General features: G+C 46.4%; 1 protein-coding gene across 1 annotated transcript in view; it reads right to left on the reverse strand.

Moving 5' to 3' along the window:
* Positions 1 to 11,112: 11,112 nt before the first annotated feature.
* The window catches only part of GAPDH (glyceraldehyde-3-phosphate dehydrogenase), a 2,513-nt gene continuing 1,960 nt past the window's right edge, over positions 11,113 to 11,665 (reverse strand). Inside the window, exon 9 of the mRNA XM_010297499.1 lies at positions 11,113 to 11,413. Coding sequence (XP_010295801.1) covers positions 11,344 to 11,413 — 70 coding nt within the window. The 3' untranslated portion in view covers positions 11,113 to 11,343. The remainder of the gene's footprint in view (positions 11,414 to 11,665) is intronic.

Here is an 11,665-nt window from a genome sequence, read left to right on the forward strand (position 1 = left end):
CTGGCCCTCAACGGGCCATGTGTAGCACTGGTGCTGTGTGGGCTGCCTTGTTCTTAACCTTGGACCATCATTACGGCTGAGGGATTGGAAAGGTCTCAGCTCCTGTGGGGAAAACGAAGCCGAACATGGTTTGCCTGGCCTCCTCTGCCATGTCAGCTTTTTACCAGGGCATCCCAGAGCATCTTCTCACTTGCCTCCAGTCCTGCGTCCAGCCTTGGTGTAACTGCAGTGGGGGTTCCCCTGTCCCACCATCTCCTGTGGCATTTGCCTGGGTGGCCATTGCATGTGCTGCTCCAGTGAGGGGAGGCTGGGGACCGGCAGGGGGGGAGGGGGGTGAGCAGGGTGGTAGGGTGAGCAGCCTGCTGAGAGGCCATGTTTTGCAGGGCCATCCGCTGAGCACTGGACCCAGGCTGCACAGCCAAGGCAGGTGAAGCTCCAGAGAAAAATGCTTCTCACAAAAGTTCCTGAAGGGAGGAGAAAGTAGATGGCAATAGAGTTTTTGGATCATCTCTAAGATTAGGTAAGGTAGATAAAACGGGGCCTGGGGGTTGCAACAGTTTCTCTCCCTAGGTTTGGCTTGGGTAGGTAATGCTGCCGTGCACTTGAGCTGTGAGCACCGGCGCATCCGCACACCGCAGCGCAGAGGGCTGGTGTCTGGGCAGGGTGAGGTCCTCTGCCTGCGCCTGCAAGACGTGTTAAGGCATGTGTTGGCATTTCAGCATAGGCTAAGCTGGGGGCGAGGAGGCGAGGCCCTGCAAACGGCAGAAGTTAGCAGCCGGGGAAACCTCCAGGCCAGGGTGCAGCTGGGGCATTGCTGCTGGTGCGGGGAAATTGGGGTTCCTCAGCTGATGATCTGCTGTGGCTGGGCTCTCACTCACAACTGCCGTCTTTGCTTCTCACAGGGAAGCCAGGAGACCATTTTGCGGGAGCAGCAGCAGAGGTGTGCTCCCCTCCTGCCCTGGCAGCATGGGGCTTCACAGGCGGATGGGAGGTGTGTGCCTCGGTGCCTGCCCTGAGATAGGGCCTTTGCTATGGGCCTCGCCTCGACGCCGCCTTCCCTGACTGTTTCTGTTTCTTTCCCTCTTCTCTATTTGTTTTTCTTCCTAAAAGAGCTAAAGCCAGAGGAAATATTTTAATCTGGGATTTTTTCTTTCTAGTGATGATGCCTCACATGCAGTAGCTCAGGGATCACTTTCTATCCTGCCTGGAGGCTCTTTTGGTTGATGGAGATTCCCTTTCCCATACACTTCTTCTTTGCAGCATTTTCTTCCCTTTCTCTGCTGTGGACAACTCTGAGTGGCTGGCTAAGTCTGGCTTTCCCTGTGCGTAATCCATGACATGCATATCTTGGCCTCTTGGTACTGCTTAAGAAACCCACAGGACTGTAGAAACGTGTGCTGAGAAATTTCAAACATGAAGCATAGGAGGACTGACGTCTCTGCCTTGAGCAGTCATTTCCCAGAGGAGCAGCTGGTGCTGCCAGATGCCCGTGTACCAGGACATCTGGGGACCCCCGTCCCACGCTGCTTTTCAGAACTTCATTTGCAGTGAAACTGAGATCTCCCCTGCCCATGTGTACAAGACGCTGTTCTCTGGTGAATTGTGTAGCCAGCAGTAGGCTCTGTTCCCCAACTAGTTTGAAAGTCCTTGAGATCTCACTTGGCAGGGCATACAACACTAATCCTTTGGCAATTTCTCAGCATGGGAGGTGCTGCCCAAGACCTCCAAGCCAGACCATCTGCCCTGCATCTGCCTGTCCCATCAGTGGTGACCCCACATCTTTCTTTGATGCTGGATATGAGATGTGGACCTTCCATTTATTTAACTCTTCTCTGTGGGCTCTTCTCCATTCTTTGGGGAGTATCTAGTCTGCTTTTCTCCACCATGAACCTTGCTGTGAACTGTGATGTCTAGGAACTCTTCAATGCTGTGTTGCTTCTCACTTCCCTAACCTCATCCCTTTTCCAGGACACCAGGCAGCACCTGCTCAGTATCAGAAGTAATTGTCAGTAAACTGTCAGAAGCAGTATCAGAAGAAATTGTCTAGTGAAGACCTAGGTCTTGGCTGCTTGATCTTTTGAACAATTGCTGGTCTGTATTCATCTCACAGGGAATACTTGTGTATCTATCTCATTTGCCCTTAGACACCAGCCCATTCAAAAATCTTTGTTTAGCCTAAACTTTCTCAAAGTCTTGGTTGCAGGGGCAGCTTGGCCATGGATGGAGGGGACCTTTTCCTATTCTTGACAGAGTTGATGAAATGAACTTTGGAGGAACAGGTCAGTTACTCTTTCCAGCTGACCATGCTTACCTGTGAGTATGTTGCAGCTGAGCCTGGTGTGGTCCTTAGTGCACTAGAGCATACCTTGGCATGTCTTGTCTCAGTGTCCATGCATTAATGGGAATATTTATTGACCAAGTACAGTCCAAGCACAGATGTGTCTTACTGAATGGGGTCCTATGGCAGGATGCATCTGTACAGTCCCTCTGTCAGCATCCATCTCGGGACTCTTCAGATGTGGCTGCTGTCTGGTCACCTCCATGAACATCTATCCAAGACCATCCTTTTAGGATCGTGTCTCTCTGAATCAGCAGAGGTCCTCCCATTGAATATTTAGGCAGGCTGGTTCAGCTTCCCCACCCTACAGACGTCCATGGTGGTAGAGACTTACTTGGGCAGTCTGAGAACATGGTAGTGATTGCTCTGGCTTCTCACTCCCCAACATTTGGACTGCTGTGTTTAGGTGAGGACAGGCGCAGCTTCTATATCAGCAGTGGGAGTGGCACAAAAACCCTCCCTTGAGGCAAGAGCTGTCTCCGGGCTGGGACAGATCCACTTGTCAGCATCCTGCCTCCATGAGGTGCTGAAGGACATGATCTGCCTTTGAGCTGGGGTGAGAGATGCAGTTCTCTGTGCTTCCTGCGCTAAGATCAGACTCTTGGCAAGGCACTTCAGTAGATGGTGCCAGGCATTTTGCCAAAGTGAGCCCTGGCTCCCTGCTGAATGCGTTTCTGATCCTGTGGCATGCAGAGTGGTCTCCCCTGCCCCTTTCCTGATGAAGTTCCCCAGGACTCAGCTGAAAGGTGAGCTCTCATCCTTAGAGACCCTGTCTGGCAAGATAGCTCTGAGACCAGGCCCAGTGAGTTTCTTGATGAAGACTACCACATTTTCCCCCAGAGAGGGCAGAGAGCATCCCCTTCCTTGCATCTCACCACATGGATGGAGGATATTCTTACTGACTCTAGAGAGGGTTCTGTCAACCTAACCACTTAAGTAGCCCAGATCTTCCCTGTGTTAAGCAAGCCCACTCTCTCCTTTCACTCATTCCTGGATCCCATCTATTTTAGATCATATCTCAGAACTGTAAGAATCTGACTTGACTTGTCTGTCTGTTCAGTTAAGATCCCATATTTTCCACCCAGCACCCTTCTGCTGAACATGCTTTGTCATCTGTCCCACACAATTTGGCTTTGTGTGAACTAGCTTTTCGCCCTTTCAGGATTCCTTAGGTGAACCTAAATGTGATGCTGTTGGCCTTTGCCAGAGCAACTTTTGGTTCCCTGGCAACCTGTTTATTCTGTTTATCTCATTTCCTAGCCAAGTGGTAGGAGAGATCAAAGCTGCATAGTAAGTTGTTCTTTTTCTAGATTTGAGCTAGGAGATTGGCTTTCCTAAGCCTCATACCTCTGCTACAAACACTTCATTTGTTCTTGAGAAGGCCATACTCTTCATGTTTATGGCTGTTGTTATCTCAGGTACACACAGAGTACCTGAGTGTCCCAGAATTTGCATGTGATGATCAAGTATGTCAAATACTCTGGTTGTGGGTAAGAAACCCCCATTCAAGAGGAGAGGTCAGAATTAACACAGAACACAGCAGCATGCTGTCTCCTTGGAGATGCATGGACAGGCTTCTGAAAACATCTTGCAAACCCCTACATGATTAATGCTGGGAACAATAGTAAGACAGCATGAAGAACTGGATGGGCTAGAGACAGTAGCCCAGTTACTACTGAAAATCTTCCACTGGATGTATGAGACTGTAAGAAGTGTTTTAGATGTGAATTTTCTAAATGCTTGGGCCACTTTCTGTTGGGACAGGAACAAGGAGAGGATGCTGTAGGTCCTCTGGCAGAGGGGGGTATAGATTTCATAGCTTTGAGAGCAACTGTAGGAGCTGGGAACATATTAAGGCAACGCTATGGAAAAGGAGCTCAAGGGGCCACTAAAAGACATCATGATCAAGTTGAATCAATATCACAACAGATGGGAAAAGGCAACATTTTTTACCTTCCATGGCAGACTGTATCTGGGCAAAGTGCAATAGAAAGTAGAAATTCTTTGGGGAGGAAGAAATGTGGTTAATTGACGTTTTTAATGTTCATGGCCACATCGTAGAAGTGCTAGCTGACCATAGTGGTAAAAGTGGAATAGGCATGACCAAGTGTGAATTGAGGTTGCAAGCTGTGCTAAAAATCACATTCACTCTAGAGCTAACAGCAAAACAACATGATCTGACACACACACAGTTTTGTCAAGGCATTGAAGAGTCTTTTATATACTCCTGAGTCACCAAACAAAACACTGTGATTTATTTCTTAAGCACCTCTCTGTTTTGTGTAGAAAGGAAAACTATGTTGTCATGGGAGACTTTGGCCAGAGATACCGAAGAATATGCTGTGCCATGGAGCGTTTCTCATCAACTTACAAATTATGGCATGCCCAAGCAAGGCAATGATTTTAGATGTCCTTATGACAGATGAAGACTGGGTTAGGATTGATGGTTGCCTAAAGATGAGGGATCAACTGAGAAACAAATCAAGACATTACCCAGGGCAAAAATGCCATAACAGAGAACCACATGGTGTGATGTAGCCTTTTCTTACAGTGAAATTGTTTAGGGGAAGTATCAAAAAAGTATGATTAAGTAAGTGAGATATCTTTGGAAAGAAGAGTTTTTCCAGTTATTTCAAAAGCTGTGATTTAGTATGCATCAGAAGATAGCTTTCAGTAAACTACTTATATAAGCAAATGGCCATGTGACAATAATACTTAGAATAACTAATAAAAACAATAATAAAGCTTTCCTTAATTAATAAAAATAAACCTTGTAACAACTCTATCTGACTGTGGGTGGGGAAAATGAATAGAGGGACAACACGATCATCTGTAAAAAAGGGTCTTCAGGTACTCCTATTGCTTCAAGAAAAAATAACAGTAGCTGGATCTCTAAGGACACTAACAAGTTGTTCTAGTTATATTTATTTAAAGAAAAATCAATCCTAGCAGTAATATAAACCATTTTTCTTGACTGAAATTGGAAAAAAAAACCCCTAAATTATGCAAAGAAGGAGAAGTACTCACCAGCTATGTCTGTTCTGTATTTGGAAAGAACAGAGTGTGGTCAGAGGGGAATGATGAAGCACTTTCCAGGCCATTAGCAATTACAGAGGATCCTCAACAGGATCTTCTCAGAATAAGCACTTGTTACATTTCCAGGCACAGATGATCTAGAGCATGCTAATGTGGACAGGTGCACAGGGTGCCATAGCAGTGAAGAGGCCACCGCACAAAGCCTGAGGCTGCTTGGGGAGATGGAGTAGGTGATGCTGGAAAACACAGCACTGCAGCTGCGTTCCTGCAAACAGCATTTTGCAAAGCAAAGCACTCTTAACTCTCAGTGGTGATGAAAAAGCATTGGCTGATGAAATCCATGGTTTGCTGATGTCAATTTTTAAATGCATTGGGGAAGACATTTAAAAAGGACTGGGTGGGTGGGTGAACAAATTACATCAGTGCTTAGCCTGACAGGCCATGTATGAAAACCAGTGAGAAACCAGTGGAGGAGGGTAGAAATCAAGAAAGAGTGCAAGAAAATCTGCACAGATTTATGGAGGGACAAGGAATTGACAGGCAAAACTGATACCATTTTTTGATACATAGAAATGATGTACCAGGATTTTCAAAAAGAGCACCTCAGTCAAAATGCCAGGAGACATTAAAATACATTTAAAATAGAATAAAAATGTAGGTTCTATTGCCATACATATGTAGACAATATTTAAGCTATGCATAGATACATCTAAGAGCAAGAAATACTAGTGACTAATCATATCCAGGACAACAGGAGAGCTGGAAAGACTTGGGGAGCAGGGCTCACAAGCAACCCTGTGCAAGTTCTCAGCCAAATACTGAAGCTGATGGTATCTTCAAACATCTTTTATCCCCATGTGACATTGGCATGCTTTGTATCACAGTTTGGAGTAGATGGAGCAAATAAATACTCCTGGCCCTGATGATTGGAGAAAAATGTTTTGAGAATGAAAAGTTTAGTTATTTTTCTCCTTTAAAAAAAAAAGCAGAGTGAGCTTTTTTGGCCAGTGCCTAAAGTCACTTCACAATGATGGTCTAGATGGCAGTTTAGTCAGGCTGACAAGCATACTAGGAGTCTGAGGAGATGAGGAAGCTGGAGGCCATGTGCATTCAGTGAGATTTCAGTGTCTGCTTGGGGTCCAGATACACCAGTATCCAACTTGGTAACCAAAAAGCTGGAAATTACGGAGATTACAAACCACATATATTTTTTTCTGTCCCCAGACTCAAAACAAGGCTGACAAAGTTGTCCGCCCATTTGATGAAGAGCTGGGCAGATTTACAGGGCTTTGAGACCTGCAACACTAGAGTCGTGTCATTCCACACACCGCCCCTCCCCCCCCCCCCCCCCCCCCCCCCCTTAATTCTCATTTAGCAACCTTGAATTTCACCAACCGTTTTAATAACCCAGTCACTTGGGCACAAGATCCTTCTGCAGCTTTCCAATGGTCTGTTTCAGTGTTGAGTGTCCTGCATCATTTTGCACAATCAAACCTTGGCACCCCATGCTCCAAATTGCTGTGAAGGTGTTGAATGGAAATGACCCTGGGCCAGATGTGTCCAGACACTGGCCACTCACACCTTCTCTCTCTCAGTAACCAGCAGCCTTACCACTAGTTTTCAGCCTGGAGAGGACAGTCTTCCCTGTCCTGGGCCAGTTCAGGTTCTTTGAAAGGTTTTGCCAGTCTGTTTTTTTCCTAAATCCAGTTGCTCTTTGTCACATGGGACCTGATGGGAGTGGTGAATTACTTACATCATGGTTACCTGTTCATCCATTTCATGCTGGAGACCGTCTGAGTCTGGCACCTGGTACTGAGGGTTTGCTGCACTTCTTGTCATGGACATCTTCTCAAGTTCTGACACTTCCGTTTGCCATTTGTCTCATTGCTGATGAGGAAAAAAATCTTTTGTCTGGGAATACCCCAAAGCTCTTCTGATGGCAAAACATCAGTTTTACTTTTCTGTTGTGGCCTTAGCTTCCCCAATCACTCCCACACCATCTTACAGTTTTTTGGCAGCTTTCTTGTCTCCAAGATGCATTTGAAGAAAGGTTTTCATACCACCTTTTCTATTTGTCACATAGTTTCCTAAAAATCTACCTTTTCTTAGGCTCTTAAGTTTAATTTGCTAGTTCTAATTTCATTTGACTACAGCTTCAGCTTTTTGAAGGCTGTCTTTTCAAATCTTACACAGTAAAGTATAACCCATTACTATTGTTCCTTCTAGGAACATTTAATTGAGAATAACTCCCTCAAGAAGACACTTCTACAGTAAGATAATATATGGAGGTAAATTAGCTGTCCTGTAGTAAGAAATTATATTCAGCTCAGAAGAATAAGTAACAAATTATTTGTTTTTGCAGTGTGTGTACAGTACAATTGCCTAAATGTAGGCAGCTTGTTTTTGATGAACTGCCTGTTTTCTGCGAGTACTGCCTGTGCCCACAGTGGCATTGCCATACCTTGACTTTACATCATGAAGCTACATTTTGTGAATGGCATCTGTTACAAAGAAGAGTTTGGAACATTATCATTTAATATGTCTTACACAACTATCCAATATATGCCTTGCATCATAGTCTTTCTTATCAGAGACCTGTATCTCCTCTTCCTTCCACAGACCTTGTTGATTGCTTTGCTCAAAGACTCATTTACTTTAGAAGCAGACAGAGTATGTTTTAAATGTCCAAGACTTTTACTGTGCTTATGCAGTCACCATTTTGCTACATTTTGGTGTGATTTTTCAAGCAAGCTTAATTAGTTTCCACATCTGCTCAAGATTATTTATTTTACTACATGGCAACTTCCTTAATGCTGAAGTTTTGTGCTGACATCTTAAGAAGGTGGTCTGAAGACAGCTAGCCATTTCTTGCAGGAGTAATCCAGATGTGATCATGTGGACAAATGCCAATGAAGTATAAATTAATTTCTCTAAACATTCAAAGGTGCCATAAAAGGGAATTTTCCTGTGATGCCATTGCTAATTACCATACCACAGCATCTCTTAAATTTCCTCTGTCTTAAAAAAAGAAAAGATGCAGCTTGCCACCCCTAGAAATGATTGGCTGCCCATCAGAGAAGTTGACCCTTGGGTCAGCGGGAGAGCTTTGTGTCAGCACAAGTCCGCAAAGGAGTGAACCCATGTCTCAGGTGCATCCCTCTCCCATGAGGCCCAGCACAGTGAGCCCTGGTGCCTGGCCAGTCAAGGAAGGCAGAGTCAAGCCTTTGGCCAGGATTGGTGTCTTTCTGTATCTTCCCCTTGCAAGGTGTTTATAAACCAGGATGGATTCTAGCTTATCACAGCTGCTCTTAGAGCCGGTTTGTCCCAGCAGAGCTGCACAGTGGTTTTTAGTTCCTTTGCTGAACAAGAGCCTCTTCATGTCTGTCTCAGCACCTGCCTTCCCTGACCAAGCATTTCTATCAGTTTTTCTTAGAAAAGCTTTAAGAGCAAACCTAGAGCTCCCCTACTTAGAAAACTCTTCTCTGGAGAGAGAAGCAGCTGCCACAGCAGATCTCCCATCTTTATCCCAATACCATCTGCAGTCATACATGTCAAGTTTTCAAACTGAAAAAAAAAAAAGAAAAAAAAAGGACAGGATTACAGTTTTTGGACAGGCTGGCCCTGAGCTAGCTTTTCCATCTGTCCAGAGGGGCCTTGCTGTGGTGCCATCTGCAGGCACAGCGTCTGGATGCAAAATGAGGATTTAGGAGAAGAGCTGTGCTCTTTAGGGAGCTTACAAGAGATGAGGCAGGAAACCCAGCCCTCCAGGCGGTCCAAAGGCTACACGACTTGTTTGCCACGCTTGCTTTCCCTGTTTCCATACAAGAGGAACTGTGTTTTAAATTCTGTGATTCCTGGCTTGCCCTGCCTAGATACCATATCATTTTTTCCCGCCAAGAATTTCAAGCAAGATTGTAAAAAGGTTGAAATAGTATCTTAAAGCACAGTAAACCTTTATCCGAGACATTCCCAGCAATTGCTGGTCTGAGCCCCACCCCAACCCCCAGGTTGTATGAATTTGCTCATTCCCACAGCAATTTGATCTCAGGTTGGATAGAGCTCTTTCTTGTTAAATAAGAGTTCTTTGCTCTAGGTGAATTTTCAGGCAGCCTTATCTTGCTCAGGGAAACATAAGGCTTTTTAGACAAAAAGGCAACCTGTTGAAGTGTTCCTACCTTAATCCCAGTTCAAGATATCTTTGTTTTACATGGGAAAACAGGCATCCCTCCAACAAGGTGTTTCAGTAGCCTCTCTGCATTTCCACATTACCAAGCGAGGCGCTCGCTGGCACACACACAAATACACGGGCAACAGCACACAGGACAGCCATTCAAAGGACCCAAACACAGCAATCAAGGACAGGATAGGACCAACCCAAGACTCATTTGTAAGCGTGACAGGTCTGCAGGCTATGCCTCTCCCCAGCAGAAACCCAGCTCCACAGGAGGGCTGCCCCGAGTTAGCCCCGGCATCAGGCAGCTCCCATTTAACTCCAGAGTTACATAAAGCTGCCACAAGGCCATTTCTGGGACAAGCCAGGTATCACTGCTGTCCCAGGGCTAACAAGCTGCTCAGAGTCCCAGCTCCCAGGCAGGTTATTCAACCTTTTTCTCTTTGCAAAGCAACTTTGAGTCATTGCCCTCTAGTCCAGTAAACATTTAATTTTTTTACACAGCCCAACCACTGGAGATAAGCAGCTCTAGGAAACGATGTCCAACCAACATACCTTGATCCTGGGAGCTTAAGTCCTCGCTCCACATCAGGGGTCTAAAGCAGTTGGGGTCCAGACAACAGCTCCAACCCTGCTTGCCAGGGAGAAAGCAACACATCACCTCTGAGAACTGTCTAGTAATTTGAGTTGCTAAAAATGGAGGGCCATGTGATTCTGTGCAGTGCATTGCTTATCTTCCCCAGTGCTCATAGGTCACAGAAGGCTCAGCCCCTGCCCAGCTGCATTTGTGCTTCCAGGAGGGGGAACAGTCCCTGGCACAGGGCTGACACTCACCTTGCAGAGATTTGCTGCTCAGGAGCTTAACTGCAACTGCCCCTCCTTCTGCATAGAATTAAGCCAGAATTAAGACTAGCTACCACCATGGTAACACCGGCCTCTGACACGTCCCTAGGCAGCCATTTCCTCCAGGGCAAGTTGATGCATTTTAAGAATGAAAAGCAAAAGCAAAATCCTCCTTGTTACATTTCTGCTAAGGCAGGGTGAAGGAGAAGAAATAATTCCTGTTTCTTGTGCCACATCCGACAAACCAAATGCAAAGAAATCATCTGCTCAGCACTTCATTCTGCATACACCCACCAGACGAGCACATCCAGAGAGCTAGGTGGATGGAGCAGCAGAGCTGCCTTCCACTCCATCACGCAGCAGTCCTGCAAGCACAGCACCACACCTTATTTTGGCTCACAGGCAGTCGTCTTGCCTCCAGCACAGATAGTTCACCAGTCTGCGTACCACAGCTCTGCTCGCTGCGCCCTTGTGCTCAGAGACAGGCACTTGCTGTTCGTCGCATCAGGTATCACAGGACTGCACCACGCCTATGCACAACCCAAACTGTCCAAACAGCTCTTCCTGCATTTCCCACATCTCTCCCACCTGGCTTCACAGCCTTAACACAGTGGCCTCGTAGCACTGCTTGCAAGAGCTGTCCCACAGCCCGTCTTAGAGCAGGCACCTGCGTTTGCTCATCACCCCACACTTCCTCCCATTTCCCACTGACACAGACAAGGCATTTCAGATGGTGATCACTTTTATTGATGTAAGGTGGTACACAAACAGATCAGTTTCTATCAGCCTCTCCACCTCCCCCAGGCTCGGGGAGAAGTTGGAGGAGTGGGGGAGACAAGGGAACAGAACTGGCCTCTCACTGCAGGATGCAGAGCTAAGCGGTGGTGAAGAAGGGCAGGGGCTCCAACGAAGGAGAGTCCTGCTTCCCTAGGCAGCAGGGGGCTGTGTGCTCGGCTCACTCCTTGGATGCCATGTGGACCATCAAGTCCACAACACGGTTGCTGTATCCATACTCGTTATCGTACCTGGGGACAGAAACAGAAGCGCTGTCAGGACTCACAAGTTTCTTGCATCCTCTTCCTGCATTGTTCCTGCTCCTCTGCCCCATCCCACACAACTGAACCAGGCAGCTTCCCATCCACTTCCAGTAAAAAAAAAAAAAGGAAGCATCCCATCCACCCTCCAAGTAAGAGAAGAAGGCTACAGTCATTTCAGGCAAGATGGGATCTCATTCCGCATAGAGTTTCAGCATGTTGGAGCCATCCTGCTCAGCAGGA

The sequence above is a fragment of the Phaethon lepturus genome, unplaced genomic scaffold (assembly GCF_000687285.1).
Source record: "Phaethon lepturus isolate BGI_N335 unplaced genomic scaffold, ASM68728v1 scaffold50961, whole genome shotgun sequence".
In the NCBI taxonomy this organism is placed as follows: Eukaryota; Metazoa; Chordata; class Aves; order Phaethontiformes; family Phaethontidae; genus Phaethon; species Phaethon lepturus.